This window comes from Natator depressus, chromosome 3 (assembly GCF_965152275.1).
Source record: "Natator depressus isolate rNatDep1 chromosome 3, rNatDep2.hap1, whole genome shotgun sequence".
In the NCBI taxonomy this organism is placed as follows: domain Eukaryota; kingdom Metazoa; phylum Chordata; order Testudines; family Cheloniidae; genus Natator; species Natator depressus.
Window position 1 is genome coordinate 129,683,917 of NC_134236.1, and position 26,812 is coordinate 129,710,728.

At 40.7% G+C, this 26,812-nt stretch overlaps 1 protein-coding gene across 2 annotated transcripts in view; it reads right to left on the reverse strand.

The window, feature by feature from the left end:
- Positions 1-912: 912 nt before the first annotated feature.
- GNPAT (glyceronephosphate O-acyltransferase) overlaps positions 913-26,812 on the reverse strand; it is a 36,269-nt gene continuing 10,369 nt past the window's right edge. Inside the window, exons 3-16 of one of the 2 annotated variants that reach the window (XM_074948813.1) lie at positions 25,112-25,288; positions 23,425-23,554; positions 20,684-20,811; positions 20,315-20,390; positions 19,343-19,494; positions 19,120-19,250; positions 16,858-17,081; positions 10,141-10,386; positions 8,991-9,070; positions 6,284-6,424; positions 3,650-3,749; positions 3,450-3,543; positions 1,722-1,783; positions 913-1,454 (exon numbers count right to left, since the gene is read on the reverse strand). In XM_074948813.1, coding sequence (XP_074804914.1) covers positions 1,411-1,454; positions 1,722-1,783; positions 3,450-3,543; positions 3,650-3,749; positions 6,284-6,424; positions 8,991-9,070; positions 10,141-10,386; positions 16,858-17,081; positions 19,120-19,250; positions 19,343-19,494; positions 20,315-20,390; positions 20,684-20,811; positions 23,425-23,554; positions 25,112-25,288 — 1,785 coding nt within the window. In that variant the 3' untranslated portion in view covers positions 913-1,410. The remainder of the gene's footprint in view (positions 1,455-1,721; positions 1,784-3,449; positions 3,544-3,649; positions 3,750-6,283; positions 6,425-8,990; positions 9,071-10,140; positions 10,387-16,857; positions 17,082-19,119; positions 19,251-19,342; positions 19,495-20,314; positions 20,391-20,683; positions 20,812-23,424; positions 23,555-25,111; positions 25,289-26,812) is intronic. The other variant, XM_074948811.1, reaches the window with a different exon arrangement.

The window sequence follows — 26,812 nt, forward strand, 5'->3', positions numbered from 1 at the left end:
GCATTAATGTTCTGAGGTGGGGGTAGGTGTAATTTCCTAGGATTTTAAAAAAATATATTTGATCATCCATCATATTGTCACCCCAAATGGTCGTCAGCTGGGTTAGAACCCACTGAGCTAATGGAGTGTTGTCATACCCTCTGTGGACCTAGAGAGGGATGCAATGTTTTAGCAGTGAGTTGCACAGATGTTTACTGACAGAAGAATGGTCAGACTCAGGATCTTGGTTACATTCCAGGTTTTTTGTCCCAATCTACTCCCCTACTCCTGGTCCACCTCTTGTCCCGTCTGAATTCAAATAAGGCACCTTCCTCCTTTACACTGCCAGGCCCAGTAAGGAGAAGAAATCTCCATCCTTTCCATTCTGGTGCCTAGACCCAGAACCAATGTGGCCCAGAGCAGCCCAGAACTAAAACTGCAGAGAAAGTTCTGCTTAGCTCTGGCTGCAGCATGCACAGAATGTTTGGGGAACTTAGCTAAGAAACTGTAGCAAGTCTGTATTGAGCATGTATGAACTCCCCCCCCCCCCCAAAAAAAAAAAAAAAAAAGCTTAAAACTAAGCAAAATTTAGGCAGATTTTCATGGGACAGCAAGACACATCCCTGATACAAATACCACCTTCACAGGTGGTGGTGGTACCAGAATATACATATCTATTTATACAGTATACACACAGATCACACAGTAGTTGAGAAGAGCAGTAACACTGACAAAATGCGTTTATAAAGCCTCATTCACAAAGAAACAACAAGGCATTGCACAATAACTATTGACGTCAATATTTTAACAATTGAAAACAGCACAAACTGCTTTAAACTCAGTTTTAAATGCTAAGGCAGATTTTGTGCAGAAGCTAAATACTTGGTAGTTCCAGCTGCACATAAAATAAATACAAAACAAGTGATAAGATAGAAGCAGAATTTTGGCAGTTACAGGACATTTATTCTATGAAAGAAGACCACAATGGCAATATCATAGATATGACAACGAGCAACATTTTTGTCTAAATATTATGTTTAATGTTAAGTCTTTAGTTCTCAGTTACAGTTTCACATTGATGAAATAACCTATTTGAAAGAAAACATTTCCTTGTAACAAAACTACAAAAGTATTTAAAGTAGGTGTTTCTGTGCATTTTTTTCCTTAAATATGTATCCAAAAAGATGTTTACATTTAGTTTAAAAAGGAACACAGTAAACATCAGTACTGACAAAGTTCAGTACTGGTAATGAAAATATTCCAATTGAACAACCTTTGCCCGCCATCTAGTATAATACATATGAAAATTCCCAAATGGAAAAGGCAAGGTTTATACTTCTCTACCTATCCATACTCCAGTTGAGTACTTGTCAGTGTTCCTTGCGGATTATAGTGCACACGGTCAAGTAATTCAAAGCCTTTTGATTAATATTAAAGTCTTGAGGTCACAAGTTTCCTTATGGGTATCTGAGAATCTAAGGATGAAAGAAAAGCACATACATTGATTAGAAGACTACCTTCAATGCCAAGCTGGAGTTAATCATGCAAGCAAGAACATTTTAAAAAAAGCTTATTTTTCATTCAGCTCTCACATTGGTATCGCATTACAACATATGCAGTAAAAAAAACTAGACATAATGTGACTTTCAATGGGAATTAGGTATCTAAACTGTTCTTTGCGTCTTTGAAAGTCTCCCCATAAATACATATTTAACTAGTATACCAATAAGAAATACACTTACCAAACATTTCTGCTGTTTTACTGAGTGCCTCTTTGTTTACAGTGTAAGTAAATCCATTGGTCCTAGATATGGAGAAAAAAAACACACAGTAATAGACTGTTATTCTTTTGGGATGGAAAAATGAATATTTAAGAAAAAGGATACTACTTCAAGTTATCTGGAGCAAATAATATTTTCATTATTCTTCCTCCATCAATTTTACCCACATAATCAGCTTTGAAAGATCTGCTGACACATCACAGATGCTCTTTGAAAAAGCCATACTACAGAGGGATAGGTATGCTTCTAGAACATTTATTTTTTCACTTCCCCTGTTTTATTATATGAGTTTTAACTACCCATCTGAAATCAAGTTAGATCTTGAGCTAGTGTAAATCATCATAGCACCATTGACTTCCATGGAGCTACACCAATTTACCTCAGCTGAGGATGCGCCTCAAAAGTTTTTTTCTTTATCACAGCTAGGTGCTGCGGAAAGGATGATACCCCAATAGCAACAGTACCTCGCACTGACATATTCAAAGTGCTCTACAAGTCTTAACTAATTCATCCTCACAACACCCCAGTGATGTAGGAAAGCATCCCTATTTTACACTAGCGTCCCCACCAGAAGTAGTCTGTTGGCAGTCTTGATTGAAATCTGAGTGTTTGAGCTAGAAGGTCATGCAATCAAAGAACTAAGATAGTACACAACTAAGATCACAGAACAAAGACCGAATATTCACAATAAATTGGATACATCATTTGGTCAACTGTGACTAGTATGTAAGTTGGTAAAAATGTGTCTATTAACAGACTATTCATAAAAGGGAAAAGGGCTAAATTTGCCAGGTAATTTACTCACTACAAACTGTTTGCCCCACTAATACCATAGGAAGATCCATAATATATTATGGAATTTATAAAATATGAACACATTTGTGTGTATACACACAATACTTTTATAGCATTAGTTGGTCTCATATTTTATCAGTTAACCGAAGTATTTATTCACAATTAGAAATGTTAGTGTAGCTTCAATTCATTTAACTTGCAATGCTAAAGCAAAAGTCAACACAATGGTACAGTCAGAATGAGCCGTTTACTATATTGCCTGTAACAGTCATTTCTGTCTCCGTTTTAATAAAAAGGAGATTAAAAAAACCTAGCTATTTTTAAGTGTGTTACAAACAGTCTATGCAAACAGAGCAGAATCCTGTTTATCTAAAGATCTTGGGGGGGGGGGGGGGGAACACCACATACCTCAAGATAAAAAAGAAATGGGGTCCAGAGATTTAAAAGCCAGCTAGTGAACTCTGTAAATTCTGTATTTCAGATCGCATAATCCTAGTATAGAATGAAGAGATGCCATATTTGGGGAACTGGTGCATACAAAGAAGGTGCCAACTTTGTGACTCAGTATGACACTGGGGGGTATATAATCAAACTGTAGTTGGCTCAAGTTCAGAAAAATCAGGGTTGTAATATATTGTTTAGTATTTTATAGGTCAACCATTAAGATATCAGATAAAAGAGCCCCATGGTTCTGTATGTGAATTATGGTATACTAACGGAAGTACAACCACTCATTGCAATTCATAAGTACGTTAGATTTCATCCTTGGATCTAGTTAGACTCATAATGACAACACATTGTCTGCATTTACCTCCAACTTTTGTGTCCAGACCTCAGCAAAATTTTTTTACTAATAATATTCTTGCAAACCCGAGGGCCTCTTATATTACTTACGTTTTCATCTTCTTCACTACATCTAGGCGCACAAAAGCTGCCAAGGCATTTTTCTGCAAGTCAGAAGACAAAACTTCATAACATGGAGTGCTTCCTACAGAGAAAGCATAGGGGGCAATTAAAAGGCCATTAATTATTCATCAAACTATTACACGTGTAAGGAATCACAGCACCAACATCATCATACAAAGCAAACATACCTGTCTCAAGAAGCTGAAAAGCAAAGTTACGGATTCCAAGTATAAACTGCTTCTCGGTAAAGGCCTCTTTTATTTCTTTTGAAAGATATCTGCCGATTATCTAAAAAATAAAAGTTTTTAAAAAAGTGTTTGAGCTTTTCCTCTTATTCTGTAACTTGAATTGGTCTTTAATTACAAACAAATATTTTTAAAGGAATAACATATCCTAATAATAATCAATTTGGAAGACACATTTTTAGTAGGCTAACAAATATAACATTATGCAAAGCATTAGAAAATTTTAATATTGTTTGGATAATCATAACAAGAATCTTAGTATTTAAAACAATACTGACCGAATAATAAATCATATTAGAAACTGGTTTATGGTCCTTGTCTTTGAAAAAGTTGCCTTCCTGTCAAAAGTGACATTCCTTTTCAGCAACACCCATTTCACAGATGGGGAAAGTGAGATCCAGAAGTGAAGTAACCTGTCCTAGGTCAACAGTGAGTCAGTGGAAGAGCCAGCAATAGACCAACAAGCATGTGGACAAGGGGAATCCAGTGGACATAGTGTATTTAGATTTTCAGAAAGCCTTTGACAAGGTCCCTCACCAAAGGCTCTTAAGCAAAGTAAGCAGTCATGGGATAAGAGGGAAGGTTCTCCCATGGATTGGTAACTGATTAAAAGATAGGAAACAATGGTCAGTTTTCAGAATGGAGAGAGGTAAATAGCGGTGTCCCTAAGGGGTCTGTACTGGGCCCAGTCCTATTTAACATAATCAGAAATGATCTGGAAAATGGGGTAAACAGTGAGGTGGCAAAATTTGCAGATGATACAAAACTACTCAAGATAGTTAAGTCCCAGGCAGACTGCAAAGAGCTACAAAAGGATCTCTCAGAACCGGGTGACTGGGCAAAAAAAACGGCAGATTAAATTCAATGTTGATAAATGCAAAGTAATGCACAGTGGAAAACATAATCCCAACTGTACATATAAAATGATGGGTCTAAATTAGCTGTTACTACTCAAGAAAGATAGATCTTGGAGTCATTGTGGATAGTTCTCTGAAAACATCCACTCACTGTGCAGCGGCAGTCAAAAAAGCAAACAGAATGTTGGGAATCATTTGGAAAGGGATAGATAAGACAACAGAAAATATCATATTGCCCCTTTATAAATCCATGGTACGCCCACATCTCGAATACTGCATGCAGATGTGATCGCCCCATCTCAAAAAAGGTATATTGGAATTGGAAAAGGTTCAGAAAAGGGCAACAAAAATTATTAGGCATTTTGGAACGACCGCCGTATGAGGAGAGATGAATAAGATTGGGACTTTTCAGCTTGGAAAAGAGATAACTAAGGGGGGATATGATCGAGATCTATAAAATCATGACTGGTGCAGAGAAAGTAAATAAGGAAGTGTTGTTTACTCCTTCTCATAACACAAGAGCTAGGGGTCACCAAATGAAATTAATAGGCAGCAGGTTTAAAACAAACAAAAGGAAGTATTTTTTCACACAACGCACAATCAACCTGTGGAACTCCTTGCCAGAGGATGTTGTGAAGGCCAAGAATATAACGGGGTTCAAAAAAGAACTAGATAAATTCATGGAGGATAGGTCCATCAATGGCTATTAGCCAGGATGGGCAGGGATGGTATTCCTCGCCTCTGTTTGCCAGAAGCTGGGAATGGACGACAGGGAATGGATCACTTAATGATTACCTGTTCTGTTCATTCCCGCTGGGGAACCTGGCATTGGCCACTGTGGAAAGACAGGATACGGGGCTAGATGGACCTTTGGTCTGACCCAGTATGGATGTTCTTATGACCCTGACCGCTATGATCTAACCAATAACTGACACGGTTTCGCAGTGGTGGGAATTTGCTATCCTCTTCTAGCATATTTATTTTATTTAAGAAGTGTAAAGAGTTATTTAGTTTTGGTAGGCTTCGGCGGGGGGAAGAGAATTAAAATAGACACTGACAGGGCGAAGAATTCCCACACAGGCTTTGGCCAAACATACAACCAACTTCTGCAGTTTGCATACTATCCACTTACATATGCTAAAGAAGTCCTCCTTCTAAGGACTGGCAATTAGCCCATTAACAACAGATTCCCTGAGAAGTGGGCTTTATAAATCCAGAGGGAATTATTTTCAAGGGAGAGGGCTAGAGCTAAGGGAACCAGGTAGCCTACGCTTCCTCTTTTGGCTGAAAACGTACTCATTTATTTTTGACTTGGGCACTTTTTGTGCTGGGACCTAAACAGGACAAGGTGTTTGTTGCTCTGGATTTCTCTTCTTAAATAAACTGCCCTTCACAGGGCCAGAACACCAACCCTCACATGCAGATTCAATTGTATAAGATACCACAGCTCCAACTAGCCTGTCATAAGACCCTTAGCACTACCACATAAAGTTAATTACCCTGTCATTTTTTTTTAAAATCTGTGTCATGAGAGGGAACCAATCTCTTCACATCATTGGATAAAACTTACTACTGCTATGTATCTTCTCCCCTCCACTCCCACCCACGCTAATACTTAGTGTTTGTACCACAGAAGAACCATGACTCATGCCATTCCCCATGGAAATTATGAGTTGGAGACGGGAGAGAGTAGGTGCAAACTTTGTGAAGAACTGTGTACCTGGTAACCTTCCATAAAAGGCCTGAACAGAGCTGCCAAAAAAACTGCTACAGAATTTCCTTTCTCTGTAAAGAAGATTTCCTGGGGAGTCACTTGAATTACGTCACATTTTGTAAGCAGAAAACATCCTTCTTCAAAGTCCTGTAGGACAAAGGAAAAACAGTGTAATTGGTACTTTTCCCAACTAGGACAAGTGCAGCTAAGTCTCCTCATGAAAATAAAGCATACAGCTACCATCAGGCTGCCACTGAAGTTTCTGAAAGAAGTTTTCTAGACACTCTCAGATATACCAAGAATCAATTTCTAAACAGGTACTGAGTTCATATTTTCACCAAGTTTATATTCTCAAACTGCGAGGCCTCATAATATAATGGCCTCTCTATCTTCACAGGAAGGCCTCTGGGACCTTGTCTCGTCTAGGAAAGAAGTTGGCATTACATTAGCCTACATCACTTAATCTAGGACTTTGTCCCAGTATGATGGGTGTTAGCTGGTCGTGGTCAACCCGAGGCTCTCCGCTAGCATCAATGACAACCATCTAACATAAAACATGTTAAAAGCTCTCTGGAGTAGGGACCATGCCATGGTTGAAGTGGAGTTAGTTATCATAAGGTCAAACAAAACTGCTTTTCCTACTTAAGATAAGGCAGGAGATGTTCAAAGACATAAATGACGTTTAGGCACCTAACTCCTATGGAAAGTCAATGGGAATTCAGTGCCTAAATTTCTGCCAAGGTCTGTAAAAGTTCTATTTCTGAAGTAGTGCTTTGGCACCAGCTTATTTTGGCTCAAAAAAGACTGGTTACGTTAATCTTCCAGTTCCTGGTTTGCTTCTGGAGATGAGCATTGTCTCTGAACTTTTCCAGTTAGAAATAATCATTACATTAATCTGATATTTCCAATCAGCAAACGGAGCAAAAAAAGTTAATGTACATAAAATATTCTAGTAGTGCTGTCAAGCGATTAAAAAAATTTAATCGCAATTAATCGTGCTGTTAAACAATAGAATACCATTTCTTTAAATATTTTTTGATGTCTTCTACATTTTCAAATATACTGTTTTCAATTACAATACAGACTACAAAGTGTACAGTGCTCACTTTATATTTATTTTTATTACAAATATTTGCCCTGTAAAAAACCAAGAAAAACAGTATTTTTCAATTCCCACATTACGAGTACTGGTGTGCAATCTCTTTATCATGAAAGTTGAACTTACAAATGTAGAGTTCTGTACAAAAAAATAACTGCATTTAAAAATAAAATAATGTAAAACTTTAGAGCCCACAAGTCCACTCAGTCCTATTTCAGCCAGTCACTCAGACGAACAAGTTTGGTTACAATTGGCAGGAGATAATGCTGCCCACTTCTTGTTTACAATGTCACCTGAAAGTGAGAAGAGACGTTCGCATGGCACTGTTGTAGCCAGCGTCGCAAGATATTTACATGCCAGATGTGCTAAAGATTCATATGTCCCTTCATGCTTCAGCCACCCTTCCAGGGGAAATACGTCCATGCTGATGATGGGTTCTGCTCAATAATGACCCAAAGCAGAGCAGACTGATGCATGTTCATTTTCATCATCTGAGTCGGATGCTACCAGCAGAAGGTTGATTTTTCTTTTTCGGTGTTTCAGGTTCTGTAGTTTCCACACCTGAGTGTTGCTCTTTTAAGACTTCTCAAAGCATGCTCTACACCTTATCCTTCTCAGATTTTGGAAGGCATTTCAGATTCTTAAACCTTGGGTCGAATGCTGTAGCTATTTTTAGAAATCTCACATTGGTAAGTTCTTTGCGTTTTGTCAAATCTGCTGTGAAAGTGGTCTTAAGATGAACATGTGCTGGGTCATCATCCTAGACTGCTATAACATGAAATATATGGCAGAATGTGGGTAAAACAGAGCAGGGGACATAGAATTCTCCCACAAGGAGTTCAGTCACAAATTTAATTAACACATTTTTTTAACAGATCATCATCAGCATGGAAGCATGTCCTCTGGAATGGTGGCTGAAGCATGAAGGGGCATACGAATGTTTAGCATATCTGGAACGTAAATACCTTGCAACGCCAGCTACAAAAGTGCCATGCGAATACCTGTTCTCACTTTCAGGTGACATTGTAAATAAGAAGCAGGCAGCAGTATCTCCCGTCAATGTAAACAAACTTGTTTGTCTTAGCGATTGGCTGAACAAGAAGGAGGACTGAGTGGGCTTGTAGATGCTAAAGCAGGGATCGGCAACCTTCAGAACGCGGCCTGTCAGGGATATCCACTGGTGGGCCAGGACGGTTTGTTTACCTACAGCATCCACAGGTTCGGCCAATTGCAGCTCCCACTGGCCGCGGTTCACCGTTCCAAGCCAACAGGGGCTGTGGGAAGCGGTGTGGGCCAAGGGGTAGTAGTTTTATATCTCACCTGAAAGACCTCTTCTTTCAGCAGCACAAGCCCTTTAATGCTATATGGAGAAACTGCTGCAAATCTTACTCATGGTAGAACTTGGCATTTACTGAATGACCTACACTTGGTTTTCCTTTGAGATGTTCTTCCCATGTACTGATCAGGCTCACTCCTGCTTAGCTGAGATCTGACAGATCTCAGGCTCAAAGAATTTGACACAGAACTCCCATTACGGAGACTCCTAAAGCTAATCCATCATGTACCCAGATAAAATTGCATGTACCCTTATTTATTTACACAGGATGGTTTTACCTTCAATGCAATGCCAGGGAAGAAGATGAACTCATCAGAAAAAATGTCTCGCAAGAAGTTGAAGCAGCTATAGATTTCCTCTGGGTGGGGGTGGGGGGGGGGAGGGAGGAAAAAATAAGGTTAAGGATATAACATTGTTCATTTAAGTCATTTGTAAAATAAAGGGGGGGAGCCTTCAGTGTAAGAGGAAATTTTTAACAGGGCACAATTAGCACAAATGTTTTGACAAAAAAATATAAGCATGTGCACAGAGACTGATTCAACTTGAAATAGTATCACCTATATACTTCATGCAACTAATCTTAAAAATAAAGGGAAAAAGTTAGTTGTATCTGTGCAACCTCCCTGAACATACAGGAAATACTGTAGATGTTTAAAATTAATCTTTGCCAAATCAAACATTTTCTGTTTAAAAAAAGTTATCGCAAGTACTGAACAAGGGAAAGTACTGACTGCTACAATATTTCACTGAAACAGGCAAGGAGATGGAGAGACAAACTGCACTCTATGGGAATAAATCTAGGATGCAGGTAGTGCCAGAGTATGTGTACACACACTTAAACAACTGAACAGTCAGAGCAAGGCCACGTCCACACTAAACTATTCCATAACCCTATCAAACAGCATTCAGACCTTACTAAAGGAAATAGCGTGTATCAAATACAGCTCCATATACCACAACTGGAGCGTGGAAAGCTATTTACACGGTCTGTTTGCAGGAGTTGGTCCTCCCAGGAAAGCTCCCAGTGCAAATCAGAAGCCAACAAGAGAAAGGCCTGCAGACTATCTACTTTCAAATCAGTAATATGTCGCAGATCAGCATAAATACTGTCAGGAATCATGAGAGTCACATTAACTTGTCCCATGACTTAATACATTGCAAAAACATCTGCCATGGTTCCCAAAGGAATGCTGTAACATGGCTGTGAAAATGGGTTAGCTTTGTGCTAGTGTGAACAGGGCATTAAAAAAGCTGGGAAAAAAAAAAATACCCTCAAAATCTGATGCCAGTGGGCCTCACTCTGAATGTTGGTGTAAATATTCAATTTGGTTAGCACCCCGTGACGTCAGCAGGCACTCCAGGTGCCCAACACCTCTGACCTCTGATCAGGTCAACCTCCCTTAGAATATGTTAATATTATGAAGTTACCTTTTCTGAAACTTTGCGTCATCTGCAATGCTACAGCCACCAGAGACGGGCGCACAAACACATTTAGCAACTGGTTCCTGTAGGCTCCACACATGAGGATGGAGAGCGCCTGTTTAAAAACAAGCTCCTCTGTAGCTCCAGCCTCCATTCCCATGTCATTTAAAACCACTTCGCCATTGACAAGGCTCACAATGTTGGAGTGCAGGGCAAGGCTGGACGTGACTGCTTTATTGGCACATAGATTATCTAGTAAAAGGACATAACACTCAGGCAAATGCTAAAGGAAAAAGTATGTACAGAATGTATATTACATTATATTTTAAAACCTAGAACAATTTTTACCTCTAGGAACACTTAGAAACCTGTTCCAGGATGATCCGTGTTGGAAAGAGGCAGGAAAAAACATAGGGTGAGGTGGAGACAATAATTGCAGGCATTGCTGGAACTACAACCTAGACCTTACCGGTAGGGCCCTACCAAATTCACGGTCCATTTTGGTCAATTTCATATAGTCACAGGATTTTAAAAATCATAAATTTCATGATTTCAGCTATTTAAATCTGAAATTTCAGTGTTGTAATTGTAGGAGTCCTGACCCAAAACGGAGTTGTGAGTGGATCACAAGGTCATTGTAGTGGGGGTTGTGGTATTGCCACTTTTACACTTCTGCGCTGCTGCCTGAAGAGCTGGGCCATCAGTCAGCAGCTACCACTCTCTGGCTGCCCTGCACTGCTGCCTTCAGAACTGGGCAGCCAGAAGGCAGCAGTGCAGTGCAGCCAGAGAGTGGCAGCTGCTGACTGAGGGTCCAGCTCTGCAGGCAGCAGCGCAGAAGTAAGGATGGCATGGTATGGGATTGCCACCCTTACTTCTGCGCTGCTGCTGGTGGGGTGCTGCCTTCAGAGCTGGGCGCCTGGCCAATAGCTGCCGCCCTCCGGCCACCCAGCTCTGACGGCAGTGCAGACGGAAGGGTGGCAATACCCCCTAAAATAACCTTGTGACCCCCCCTCCACTCCCTGTTGGGTCAGGACCCCCAATTTGAGAAACGCTGGTCTCCCCCGTGAAATCTGTATAGCATAGGGTAAAAAAACACACAAAAAAACAGATTTCACAGGGGGAGTCCAGCTTTCATGGTCCATGGCGTGTTTTTCAGGGCCATGAATTTGGGAAATAGGAAGTAGTCTCCTTCCTTCTCTGCAACCAAAAGGGGGTAACCGCTGTTCTGAACCTCTCAATGGAGAACACAGATCTACGCTATTAGACAGGTACAATGCATAGCTCTGTTCACCACATTTATTTTAGATCTGCAAACGTACATTTTTAATTCTCATCTACCCTTCTGTCAAGGTAAGAGCAAATTCCCACAAACCAAAGATCCCTCACACTCACCTTAAACTAAAAGTAGTAAAAATGGGACCATCATGCATAACACACCTGCTTACAGAGATAACAGACTGTACCCAAGCTCAAAGTTCTACTTGCTTCATAAGACATATCCCTGGCACACTTTTTCAAGAACAGTTTTACTGAGAACGCTATTCAAAGACGTACGTGAGTGTTTGCAAAGAGGAGGGTATAGCAGATAAGAAAAAAAAATTAAGAAAAGCACACCCCAGAACTTGTGGTATGAGATCAAAAATATACAGCATATGCACAGCCTCTTCCACTCAAAAAGCTTAGCTTGAGTTATTCTACTTTGACTGATTCAGATATTTTAATTTATTTAAACTAATTGTTTCAAAACATTCTCAGTGTAGAATATGAGACAATATTCTTTGTCTGACCAGAATATACTAACATGCAAGGGAATAGACAATAACCTTAAACTGAACATGAAGAGGTAAAACATATGATCATAGGATTGTGTGCATGCCAATCTACAGGACATTGAAGGGGTACATTTGTTTCTTTTAAAAATCAATTTTAACATAACCTTCATCCCCAAGCAGCTAGTGGCTTATCTGCTGCTTCAACGTGTCGTCCTATCTTTGCCAGTGCACTAAAGTTGCTCAACTGGGTGAGAAGTGGTGAGGCAGACAGGTTGTTTTGCAATCCTTTAATATAGTTTTCTTACACATAAGTACATTTCAACAGTAGATAAATAAGCCCAATGTATTACAAACAGCTAGTACGACCAATGGAGAAACAACTAGGAGTTGGAGGTGGGGTGGGGTTGGGTTGGGGAAGAGTTATGTGGTTTACATAGACTACAAACCACAGACTTTTATGGAGTGTCCAAACTGGTTTTTACAAAAGGTGCTAACTACTTCAAATTAATAACTCAAAGTAAAAAAAAAAACCAAATGTGTAATCATACCCAGGGCTTGTCTATGCTATGGGGGACAATACCAGCATAGCTACATCACCATGGCTATGCTGGCATAAGCTTGTAATAGAAATGGAGCCTACACTCACGGAAGGGGTTTCTCTGGTGCTGTAGGAACATCATCTCCCAGAGCAACAACAGCTACATTGATGGAAGCATTCTTCCATTAGCCTAGCTGCGTCTATGCTAGGGGTTAGGTTAGCATAATTATGTCACTCTGGGATGAGGATTTTTCATACCCTTAAGCAACACAGCTATATCAACTTAAAATTTAAGTATAAACCAGGCCTCATAAAGTGGCCAGCGCAAAATAGTGGAATCTGCTCTATCATCAGTCCTTTGTCTTGCATTTTGACAATATAGGTTGCTTATTTTAAACAGTAAATGGAGGAGATTCTGCCATTTAGTTTTACAGAACATGGAGGGCCAAAGAGACCACTGCTAGCAGACATGGTCTAGGAGATGAGTACCGTGGGCCAAGCTAGGACCACAGTTTTTGACTGCTGGGATGCTACCGCTGCTGATCTGTTTAAAAAAAAAAAAAAAAAAAATTTGCTGATGTGCCACACAAATGCTGCTTAAATGCCTGGATCCCTTCAATGCATCATGAGTAATATACCTGCAAGTATATATCAGTCATATCATATACTTAAAAAAATCTGGTTGCTGAGTGTTCCAGATCACAGAATTTCAGACCACATCTGGAGGTCTGAAAACTTCTGTAAAGCAACCAAGGGCTCCAAAGATACAAACACCTAGTGGAAGAACTTTTCAGAATCCAGAATACCACATCATCAAGTTTAAGGATAAACTCACGGGGAAGGAAAAAAAAAAAAAAAAAAAGAGAGGCAGGAAATTGAGAATCTGTGGTTTGACATTTTACAGCAATTGAGATTAGCTGTTTTATTCCTGATGAACTACAGCCCTCGGAGGGAGGGAAGAACCATCAGCAGAGATTGTCATTGCTTATAATTTACATTACTGTAGCATCTAGTGGCGCCAAGTGATATCAGATAAGATATCAAAGCTTCACTTTGCAGAAGTGCAACAACATTTTAATGCAGGGTGGGCAAAACTTTTGGTCCGAGGGCCACATCTGGGTGAGGAAATTGCATGCAGGGCTATGAATGTAGGGCTGGGACAGGGGTGCAAGAGGGGGCTCAAGGCAGGGAGTTGCGGTGCGGGCTGCAGGAGGGGTTCAAGGTGAGGGCTCTGGCCCGGCACCGCTTACCTGGAGTGGCTCCGGGGTGGCAGAGGCATACACCGGGGCCAGGGCAGGCTCCCTGCCTGCCTGCCCTGGCCCCGGCACCGCGCCGCTCCAGGAAGCAGCCAGCACCGCGTCCCTGTGGCCCCTGGGGGAGTGGGGGCAGAGGGCCGAGTGCGCTGCCCTTGCCTGTGGGTACCTCCCCCGAAGCTCCCATTTGCTGCGGTTCCCCGTTCCCAGCCAATGGGAGCTCTGGGGGAAGATACCCACAGGCCAGGGCAGCATGCTCAGCCCTCTACCCCACGTCCCCCAGGGATGTGGTGCCGGCCACTTCCCGAAGCGGTTTAGGGCCCGCGGTGCCACGGGGGTGGCAATCCCGCGGGCCAGATCCAAAGCGGGTCATAGTTTGCCCACCCCTGTTTTAATGGAAGCAAAAATTATTAGAGATAATAATAATAATCTCATGTACAAGAAAATGTCTAATGTTCCAGTGCCCAGATTATACTTATAACTAAGGTTAAGATTATGTATTTTTTAGTAAAAGTCAGGGACAGATCACAGACAAACAAAAATTCTCAGAAGCCCGTGACCTGTCCCTGATTTTTACTAAAAATACCCTGGGCGTTGGGGAAGGACAAACAGTCAGAGCGCTGCCGAGGGCTTGCGGCTGCTCCAGTCCCACCACTGCTCCTGCGGCACTGGCTGACTGCTGCTGCTCCAGCTCCAAGGGGGCTGACACAACCCCAGCCACTGCTCTGGCATGCCGGGGACCATGGCTTCGGCAGCCTTGGGGCTGGTGGCTGTTCCAGCAGTTTCTGCTCCCGCAGCCATGGAGCTGACACTGCAGCGGCCCTGCCAAGAAGTCACAGAGGTCCCAGAAAGTCATGGAATCCATGACAGAATCATCTCCTTATTTATAACTAAGGTCCTACTTAAACTGCGATATTGCAGAAATTGCAGATCCCACAATATTAGGCTTCCACCACAATTTTGTTAGCCCCAGGCAGCTGACAGTGGGAGTTCCCTCTGTCAGTCCCATGCATTCATGACTGTAATACAGTTGCAGCTAAATGTCTGCTTATTAAAAAAAAATTAGCAGCATAATATTGAGTGTTCATATAGTTCCAGCAAATTTTTCTTAAACAAATAGGTCTACTTTGGCTTTTCCAAATTACCACAAATAATGAAAGATCCATTATTACTTTTCCACAATTTTCCATGTCTTGTCTGCAACTCAACCACAATTATTTGACAGTCATACCGCAGTTCAAGTAGGGCCTTACTTATAAACATAATTTTTTGTTTTAGTAGGATTGTTTAAAAAAACAAAGCAAAACCCTGCAAAATGCCTACATTTGGAGTATTCTTTAATTCACTTTGCAATAAGGCTGTTGGTTCGGGACATATATCATTTGGGTAGTTATTTTTACTGGGCTTCCAAAGGCAGAGCTTTCCTTCAGTCAAAAAACTGAAAGTATCCGGAGGAAAGAGAGATGGGTGTTCTTTTGTGATGGACAGAGTTCTGTTACAGTGTAGTATGTCTATTTTTGCCCTGCAGTTAGGGCTGGATTAATGCAGGGATTTAGGGGCTGCAGCCCAGGGCCCTGGGGTAAAGGGGGCCCCAGCACAGCAGGGCTCAGGCAGGCTGCCTGCATGCCGTGGCCCCACGCCACTCCCGGAAGCGGCTGGCTGCTGGCACGTCTCTGCAGCCCCTGGCAGGGTGGGGTGGGGGAGGCAGCTCTGTGCACTGCTCACGCCCCCAGCAGCATCCCCACAGCTCCCATTGGCTGGTTCCTGTCCAATGGGAACTGTGGGGGCTGCATTTGTGGGCACGGGCAGCACACGGAGACATGCTGTTCCCCTCCCTGCCAGGGGTGGCAGAAGCGTGCCAGCAGCCAGCTGCTTCTGGGAGCAGCATGGGGCTATGGCAGGCAGCCTGCCTGAACCCTGCTGCACCACTAGCCAGGAGCTGCCTGCGGTAAGTGCCTCCTGGCTGGAATCTACACCTCGCACTCCCTCCTGCACCCCAACCTCCTGCCCCAAGTCAGAATCCCCTCCTGCACCAAACCCCTTCCCAGAGCCCACACCCCTCAGCTGCACCCCAACACTCTGCCCCAGCCTGGAGCCCCCTCCTGCACCCAAACTCCCTCCCAGAAAGAAACTAATATAACAGCTGTTCTAAGGTAAGAAGTAGGCTATTTTGAATTAACTTAATTATATTCTACATGTTAAGACTGAAATGTAACCACAGAACGGCTTAATGTTAATTAAAAGACAAGTTTAGTATAGCATTAATAGCCTCGATGCTATAATTGTGATAATTTTGTTTTAAATTAGGAAAAAGACTTGTATACAGGGGTGCCACAAAATCTAATAGCCCCACGCCCACAGGAGAGTTAATCCAGCCCTGCCTGCACTGGGTAAAAATATTCCCCCTTTTGATTATGTACAAATAAGCACTAGAGTAAAGACCTGCTTGGACTATAGTTTATATATTTGAGAGACTTTGAAGGGAAACTGTCATCTTAATCATATAGTGTAAACTAAGTTCTTTATGTATGTTACTACTTATACACTGAAGCATGAGACTGGATTACGCTCATCGTTTTGGCTTGCATAGCTCTCAGTGGCTCCCCATATGAAGTATCACGAGCCACTTTAAAGAGAGGTTAAATATAAAGAATGCTTAATTTAAAGAATTGGGCAGGAGAGCGAACCCTGAGGCAGGCATAAACACTCTCAAACTATGGAATAGAAGAAAAAAATAAAAATCAAAGTTGTAATGTGACTTTCTGTGCATGTGTTTGGGAGAGTTCTTGATTACAGGGGCAGTTTACATTACACTGGATATCAAACTTTAGACTTAGTACTGTACTGAGCTCCTGTTGCAGCTCAGATAACGTTCTGTGACCCATGCTTTCAAAAGTTAGGGTTTGAATAAAGAAACAATATTAGGCAAATCTCAGCACTATTTTAATATAATTATACTGGAGTTTCTCCCCCTTTACCCCTTCACACCTCAAAAAAGTAGCATTTCTGTTCTGTCTCCATATGACTGGATTTTCAGTCAAAATTTTTTGATCAGGACTAAAACTCCTAAGCTCGGCTTTTAGTACTGCTTCAACATAAATAAAACTCACTTCACAGTGTAACTTTCCTTAGCAAAAGAAATATAACTTTCTCTGCGTACCAGGCCACTCGAGGAATCCTCCAAAAGCCTGCGTTAAGCCTTTCAGCCAAAGTGTCTTTTCAACCAGAAGTTCAAAATCTATGGCTGGCAAATTCTGGAGCAGGACAGAAGCAATTAATACCCAGGGGCTCAGAACCATGTTTTCTATCTGTAGAAGCTCTATTTTGTAGGCTATATCAGTAACAAATTCCTGGATATCCTCAGATAGCCTTTGGGGAAGATGCCTGAAAGGAAAAGTCGAAATAACATAATACATTACAACCAAGAAGAAGCTCTACATCCTAGGATATAATTTATATCCTAATCCCATTAGTCCTGTACTGTACCCATATATGTATGTTCTCTCACATAGATACTCTTCTGCCCATTTTACCCACAGTACAGCACCTAACACATTTGGGCAATTATGCAAGTACACGAGACCTAAATTATGAAGCAAGGCTTATGTTAACTGATTACAAAAAATCATTCAAAACTTTCCACTTTATTGAAAAGATTCCAAAAATACCATACAATGTGAAAATATATTGCTAATGCATATTGTCTGTTTGCATTATAGCAAAGAAATATCACACCTGCCAGGATAAAGCAGCGCAGAAGGAGGGTAGCCTTTCTGGACTCTATGTCCAGCTTAGGGAGAATGGTTGTTTTTGTGGATTTATGCAATATAAAAACACATATTTGCAACTCCGTGGGAAAAGATAAATTTTGCAGCTAACATGGTTACATATTTGCATTATGTATGGGGTTTTGATTTTGGGTGTTAAACAATGGTAAACCCTTCACTCTCTCCAGAATGCTCTATTACACAAACATTCTCTCACACACTTAACTCCTTAACTACATTACCCTCCAATCACACCACCTCTTTTAGACACTGTAAATGACTGAAAGCCAAAGTTGGTTTGTAAAGAGAATGTAGTAAATTTCCAGAGTTGGCCTGAGGTTCTTTCTGCCCTGTGCAAAGTAGAAAAATCTTTCCTTCTCACAGCTGTAGTGTCTGCCTTACCTGTGTTGGAGGCAGAGACTTGGATGAATATAAGCTGGAGGAAGCAGAGTCCAGACAAGACAGAGGCGATGATAGCATGCAAGGGGAAAAGCATCTAGATGATCAGGGTAGTGCCGACGAATCCCCACAATAGTGGGGAATACAAATCCTTTGCCAAGAGGTTTGCAGTTAAGAGGTGCTTTTAAATATCCATTTTCTGTCTTCCTGGGAGCTCATCATCTCGGTCAGATAGATCTTGAAAGTTGTATCCACAGGTTACTCTATCCAGTTCAGCTTCTTTCTGCTCCCTCGCCTCCTCCCGCCCCTTCTACAGGGACCCGTCTCATAAGAGTCTTCTGAGGCAGGAGGTACAATCCCCCTAACACTGGGGCTGATCAAACCTGTTCCACCGGACTTCATTGGGAAAGGATTCAATGTGATTCCTGGTCCCAAAGAAAAATGGGGTGGAGACCAATTCTGGATGTCAGTATACTCAACACCTTTGTTCATACCCAGTGGTACAGAATGGTAATCCTAGCAGCGATCATTCCTTCTCTGGGCCTGGGAGATTGGTTTGTCTCCCTTGACCCCCAGGATGCTTATTTCCATTTAGCCATGAATCCTTCACTGAGACATGTCCTATGCTTTGTGGTGGGCAGAGACCACTGTCGATACCACATCCTACACTTCAGCTTTTTCACCGCTCCAGGAGCTTGGGGCTATAACATCTGCTATCTTCAAACAAAAGCCATGAAAATCTTGAATGGTTTCCCAATTTGATATCTGGAATTTATCTCGTCAGAAAATTACCACTTCCTGGCACAAGGACACACACTGTCTGCAATGAAGAAGGTGGCAGTGGTGGGGGAAGGGGAAGACCTGAAATGGTGAAACAACTGAGCTACTTCAATTACTGACAACTCTCGATGGTAGAGCTCTGCATTTGAGAGCCTAGCATGGCACATACATACATCACCATAATCTTGAATAGGGTACTCAGCGACACTCACAAAACAAGTAACAAAGAATGAGCTTCTTCAGAAATACTTGATCACTGGAGTCACACCAGTGCCTGACTTTTAGAGAAACACGGCTGAGCTGCCTGAATAGTCAGATCAAGTAGACGGGACAAGAAAGAAAGAAACTGACCTGCTCCCAGCATGGAGATGAAAAGAAAAATGCTACCTCTCCAGCCTTCGCTGTTTCACATGAGTCAAAAACAAACAAATTATAGATTTGAACCCAAACTATTGGGAGATCAGATGTTCTGGTACCTTGGGACCAAGTTATGAGGACACCAATTGATTCTGCCAGATGCCAATGTTCTGAGCGATACAGGCGGCCCAAAATACACATGTACGCTTCCAAAATTGTCGCTGAGAATTTTTCTGGCTTTCAACAACCCCTGAAGTGAGGAGAGGGAAAAATGTGAGTTGATATTGCAGGGATATACAGACAGGCAAATACATTGCATTATTATTGAATATATTTACATACAGATGTAGACTCTTTGGGCTTAGGGACTCCTAAAAGTTCATATGCATAGAGGGATTCTTCTAATATCCTCTCATAGCTGATGCTGACTGGAACAAGGTAGGTGTCAAAAACCTCTCGTTTAAAAAATGGCTCCATCACAATACTGAGAAGACCTGTAAATAGGTGGGTGAAGGGGAAAAAAAAAAAAAAACATTCTGAGACTTCTGGAAAGGAAATTAAGCTGAATTGCAATTGAAAGCAGGCATCTGGTTGTGTACCAATAGAGAAAAACTATGTTAGAAGATACGCTTTGTGCTCACACGATGCAGATGCAAGCATAAGCCAAAGTTGCTGTCTGTGCTTTAAAACAATGCAAATGAAAAAAAAAGTGTTACATTTAAATAAACAAATACCTGTGCTGTATTTACACAACAATACTACTGCTTTGCATTCACATAGCATCTTCCATCCAGCAATCTCTCAGCACTTCTATGATGATAAATAACTGTTGTTACACCCATTGCAGATAGGAAGCAGGGAGAGGTTAAGTGATTTGCATTAGGCCACACAGGGAGGCAGTGTGAGAACCAGGAATCTTGTATGTTTCTATTATTTGTATTGCGGTACCATCTAGCAGCCCCAGTCACGGAACAGGAGCCCCTTGTGCTAGGACGTATACAACACAACACTAACCAGTACAGTAGGCTGGTCTGGAGGCCTACAGGACCATTCCATACAGCTCCTGAATTTGTCCACCCCACAATAGACTTGCTCTACAAAATGGTGTCCTCCGTGCAGTGTGACCTCACACACACCTCATGTGCGATGTTATGCCATTTGGTGCCACATAACTACACATGGTCACTGAAGACGTTGGACCACCTTGCTACTCTCCTACATTCTATTGTTTTGGTTCCCCCCAGCAACCCAGTAAGGTACTCTAGTGAAAATCCCCAAATTCAATGAAGATTTTAACTTTTTCAACCAACGTACCAAACTTTGGAGTCAAAGTCTTCGCGGTGCGGCTTCTGGTCCCCTCGAGAAAAAATTCAATTGGGGCATAGCCATTCTTCAAAACAAAACAAAAAAAATAAGTTGATTGGGGGAAAAAAATCAATATGATAATGTTTAATCTTCTCTCTCCACATAGTAAAAAGCCTTATTTTAAGCTGGGAGTCACGCAAGTCTAACATCAGGCAACACTACACCTACATTCATCCATCACCTCCAAAGCAGCATATAGTTAAATTAACCAAATAAAGTTTTTTGCATTAATGTATCTTTCATAGAACACATGTGCCAGTAAGGTCAACTAATGCTTTAAAATGTACTTTTAAAAAAATTGTTCAGTAGTTTATTTACCCTTATCATTGTTTTTACATATTCAGCAAAAACTGCCCAATAGAGTCTGTTCCCACTGAACGTACGTCGCATAAAAAAAGCGCCTGACCTTCGTAGCAGCTCACCAACTATCTTCATTCCTAGGAAATCTGGGGGGGAAAAAAAAACAAACAAAACTTAGTGATTGACTGTGCCACCGAATATTAATCAGTTTCCCTAAAGCTCTGACCTCAGCTGTTGCCATAAAGGACTAATCCTTTGGGGATGTATTGTAAATATCTTCTATTAGCTTTCAAGCACCACACACACAAAAAAAATCTACACACACTGGGTCAAGTTTTTGAATTCTGCATTTGTATGTGCAAAGGGGCACTTACAATCACAACGATCTCTTCTGACATTTAGATGACCAAACTTGAAAATCTGGTCATTGTTATACTGACACAAAGTCCATAGTAGTTTCAGGCTTGGTCTACACTGCCAACTTATGTCGGTATAACTAAGTCACTCAGGGGTGTGGACTTTTCACACTCCTGAGCAACACAGTTATACTGACCGAACGCCCACACAGCGCTATGTTGACAGGAGGGCTCCTCCTGTTGACATAGCTACCGCCTTTGGGGAGTACCTATGCCAATAGGAAGAGATTCTCCCTTCCCTGTAGGTAGCGTCGTCATTAAACACTGCAGTGCTGTAAAATGTAGACAAGCCCTCAGTAATCCTGAGAGGGAGCAACACATCCATTTAAATATATTCTAATAGATCCAGAGCTGATGTAAGTTGGCCTAGCTCTATTCAAGTCATTGAAACCAGGCCCATTTACAATAGTTGATGTCTGGCTCGCCAACTTTATGAGGCATGGAAAACAGGAACTTGAAAGTACAGCTGTTATGCGTTTCCTAGTCTTGAGGAATCAGGATTACTCCTTTCTGGGTTTTGGCAAGTTATTTAGATCACTTGCATTATAACAACGAATTGTTTGGGGAGTCACATAATGCAGGAGAGTTTGAAAAATAATGCAGGAGAGTTTGACCTGTTAGATTCTTGGATCTTCTTCTGATGCACTATATTTGGGAACCTTTTAAGGTTGCACAGTGAATGTCAAAGTCAGTAAACACAAAAGTTACAGTTCCAACAGCAACATGAACTTGGTTGCCATGAATATCTTGTATAACTTTATAGTGCAGTACAGAGTAAATGATGATAACACACATATTAAGGTACACATCTCACTAGAAAGAGAGGAATAGAACATATACATGTGCAATACAGTCAGCTCAAAGTTTCAACCTTAATTTCTGGTGACTAATCTTAACATATTAAAAATATATTTGGGATTTAATGTCTTAGATTGAAGAAGAATAAAGAATAAAATCTGTAATCACCATTAGTGCTTAACACACCTTAAATCCATAGCGTGTTGTAAGGCACAGTAAGTTCTGAACATAGCTGAGGAACTAACGTATATTGCGGTGCCATAAGTGACTTAGGGTGCATTCATTTTGGTCTAACTCTGCTCCCATTAACTTCAATGGGAGGAAAGTTAAGCTAATACAGAGTACTTCTGAAAACTTTGTAGGATAGTACCACTACTATCATACAACGATAAGTGTATACCCAATATATAACGTAATTGCCACATCTGCAGCACCTTGCATGTGAAGAGCACAAAGTTAAGTCCCTAAGACTGAGTGGTACCTACTGACATACTGAAAAGTGCATAATAAGGTCTCAGCTAAAGCTGGTTGAAAGTTCTCTCATGCAATATTTTTTCTGCTGGAAAATGCAAATTCGTCAAAAGCAAAATGTTCTGTGAGAATGTGTTGATTTTGACAAGTCTTAACAGAAATCAGAATAGGTTTTCAATTAAATCTTACGTGGTTCCCTGCCAGCTCACCTGCCCCCATCTCCCTCCCACCTCCCAAACAGCCTGCTTGGTGGGCTCCCAGGGAGCCCAAGCTCCCAGTTCTCCAGTTTGCTTGTTGCAGAGCCATGGCTCCCACGACTTCCAGGCTCCTGCGTCCTCCTCCACAGCTTGCCTGCTTCCGGGGCTTCCCAGACTCCCAGCAACCCACCTAGAGCTACTCGGGAGTCCCATGGTCTAAGCTCCCTGGCTCCTCTGCAGCTTGCCTGGCGGGCTGTTGTGGAGCCAGGGCTCCCAGGCAGCTTGGCATTTCATTTGCACAAAAATTTTCAAGATTTTGGATTTTCATCACAATGAGAGATGAATTTTTTTCCAAAACCTCACTTCTCTCAGGAGCAGTCAGAACCTTTTTCACAAGATCAGATGCTTACAGGGGCACTTAAAAAAAGCCACACACAGCACAACAGATATATGAAAATGTTCTACTGCACATATGGGGCAGCTGCCAGTATTCAATCACACCAAATCATCCTCCTCCAAACCAATTTCCCCTACCCCCCAACTTGGTCAAGTAGATACTCTTCAATAAGTAATAGTCACATAACAAGTTTCAGAATCCAGCTTCAATTATCTGCATGTATGGGAAAAAACATGGCAACTTTTTAAAGTGACATCAGTATTTTCCCCCACCATTACTGAGAAGTGCAGTTAGTGGGGTTTTGCTCAAACGTGCTATAAAAAAAATTCACCAATGAAGCTTGTCAGAATGTTTTAACCATATGAAAATGGGGGGTTATTACAGAAGTTATTTCAACTTTAATGCTGGTAGCTAGTACCAGGCACCTGCTATAATAATATCTCTGCATCTTGAAAATGGATTGTTAAAAGAAATACTTGCCCATTCCTGCAGCAATGACGGGCAGAGCCAAGTCATATGTGTATAACAAATAAGATAGCATCAGAAAATCTATATAGCTTCGGTGACTGGGCAGCAGGACAACTGGATGCTCCTGAATGGCCTGTTGTAACTAAGAACAAACACAAACAATATTTATGGGAACCCCTTTCATGGAAGCTATCACTGCAAATTCCAACAAGATCTCAGAATAGAATGGATTTTGTTTTAAGATGACATTATAGTGAATTTCATTAGAGGGTGGTCCTTGTGTTTATCAGTAGTCTGTAATTCTTTCAGTTTTTGCTGACATACAACTTGGAGCTACAGTAACACTAGCACTGGACCCCATATCAATCTAGAGTTTCTCAAAGGAGAACTCCCCTTTAATCATATATCTAGCAGGACCACTCGATTGTGGGAGATGGGTCATGGAAGACTGCTGACATTTAACATGTGTTCTGATTACCTTAATGAGTCACTACATTTCAGTATTTTATTTTGGGGGCATTCATACAACATATGGAGAAACATGACCTTTACTTTCTATTCCTTCCAACACCCCTCTGAAGTGCTTTAATATATTTTGGATATTTATTGAGTTAGATATAACGGATATAGATTTAGTGAAATTCTTTGAAATACATATTGATAAGCTAGCTTCTTATTCTCTCAGGCATACCATATACCCATCACCATGGCATAACTCCAACCAGGTTCCCATGTTTCTATTAGTCACCAATCCCATTCTTCAGTGCTTATGACCATATCCCACTTCATCATGGGTCCAAACTTTACTTCTAGAACATTTCTTTATCAGCGCCTACTACTAAACGTAAATTAAAGAAAAAAAAATGGGCTTATGCCTTTTAGAAACAAAACTTCTTTCATAAAGTTTCCCCAAACACCATAGAGAAGTTACTCTTATGCGATTTTATTTTAATTTAATTAGGAATTCAGGCCCTGTTCAGTAAGACTCTATACGGACCAAAGAACTAATAAAATGGTAACATCATAAGAGAGTGAAAACTGAATGAATGAGAGGAGGAAAATATTTAGACAGACTGTGTCTTTGTTTTGTTAACTATTTAACTTCAAAGACTAATTAATATTCTGGAGAAAGGAAATCGTCAATAAAGATTACTCCCACCATTTCAATAAATGCATGCAAAAGCTCACACGCAGCTTCTGAGCCTGCCAACAAGTCCTTGGCGGGGGGGATGGGGGAGGGGAAGGAAAGATCAGACTTGACATTCTTGATATTTCCAAGGGAAACACCAAGAAAAAAGCCTTGTTAGGCCTCTCTTTACACAGAATCAAGGGTACAAGCACAAATAAAAAAAATTCTTTGTAGGTCATCTTTAGGAGTTACTGTTTTCTCGGTTTCAAAATTTGTCCCAGTCACAAGCCTATCTAATAGCTCTGCACAATGGGATAAAATGCATTAATTATTTAAATCTGCTGATACTTGTGTACTGAAATTAGGAGTTTAGATTCTCCTTTGAATTCTTTATTCACATCTAGGTTTCTCCCTTTTTAATTGTTGAAAAGGATAATCCTAGTTAACACAGGCCTTGCCACTTTTATTCTTTAGAACTTTTGAATCTATGAATTTGGGTGAAGATTGAGCGTCTATGCCTGAGTGAGTAGTATAACCACCAGTTATGTCAGCCTTTATACTAATACTTACTTTCTGAATTCCTTCTTCATTCACACAAACCCTCTGGAAAAGGCGTTTAAATATTTTGCTCAAACTAAAAGCAAAAAATCGAATAGCTCCTATGTGTAAATTGTGACCCATCTCATCCAGGATTTCAATGGCTTCTTCTTGAATAATATCAGTGGACTCACCCATCTCTTTTGATAGCTAAATAAAAAGCAACAATAAGATCAAAAGTCATTTCCCATAATTTTTTTTAAAAGACTGTTCCACAAACTATACCTATTATTCTGTCAAACTAAGAGAAAGGTATTAAAGCCAATGAAATGTAATACATTCTAAATGTTTCAAACATTATTTTAGGGAAATGTGGGTTCTGCTTTATAGGACAGGCATAAACCTAATGTTACCGATTCTGTTTTATTTCAACAACAAAAAAAGTAAAGCGTGAACTCCTCTGAAACACAGTAACTTAAGTGATTACCTTCTGAAACATAAGTTTCATACAAAGGCTGTATTTATATTTATAATAAGCCATTAGGACGCACTGGCATATATACATTATACTAGATTTGTATCTCTTTTAGGAAGCTTACATTTTAGAAGAGGATTTATTAAATTGCCTTTCTGACAAATGCATGCTTTGGTCTTCTTTCACTGATTAATAAAGTTAATTTTAAAAAGCCAGTATTCTTAAGACACATTTGTAGAAAAGTTTTAAAATGCTTTTGGGGTAAGTTTTTAGTTACCCGGGGATATCCACTCCATTACTCATGCACTTCTTTGTAATGTATCCTTTTGGCAATGGCTAGCTGAAATGCATACAAAGTACCATCACTACAAATGTTGCATATTGATGTTCAGTTTTAATTGTTGCAAATCTTTCATTTGGGAGATTGTTACTATGGAATTAAAGAGTGGGAATCTCCTTATTCAGTATATTGACTCAAAAAACATTTAACCTAAAAGATACTCTTTATGATTAAACAACTAAATAAGGAACATGCATGTTATAAAGGCATGGAGGATGCAGTGAACATCAGTGAATTAACCATGTCTCCTTAGAGAGGTGTACACTATTTACCTTATTAGTAATGTTTTCACTTCTATAACGGTCAAGAAATTTCTCTTCTCCTACCCTCCTCCATCCCAATCAAATCGATGCATTCAAACTTCCTTCTCTACATAATTTATTTCATCCTGAATAGTTTCAAGTCTAGCACAGCCTGATTATTTTAGCAACACACAAGAAACCAGTGACTACCTTCTCTAACCCCACCAAACAAAAATCAATATTTAACAGGAAGTAGATTTTTATTATTTATTCAGGGCAGGCACTTTGCTCTCATTCATTTGTAAAATGCTTACCAGCACACCTATCATTCATGAATAAATAATTATTAATTTATAGAGTGCATATCTCCTACAGCAGCTAATTACTTATGCCATAAAACTAGAAAACAAGAAACCCATATAAACCACAAAAATCATACAAAAACTAAATCAAACAAATGCAACTCAGCTCATACCCTGAAATTTTCTAGACCAGTTCCAGCAAATTGCCAAGGAAGAAAATTCCAAAGATGGTGGGTGGTTCACTCAAGTGAGTACGTTTTCCCCACTCAGACAGCAGGCTGTTGTACTCTACACCAGCTGTAGCTGGTAGATATATTCCCAAGACAGCCCCAAGTAGAGCATCTTGCAATAGTCTGAAGAAGAAATGTTTGAGAC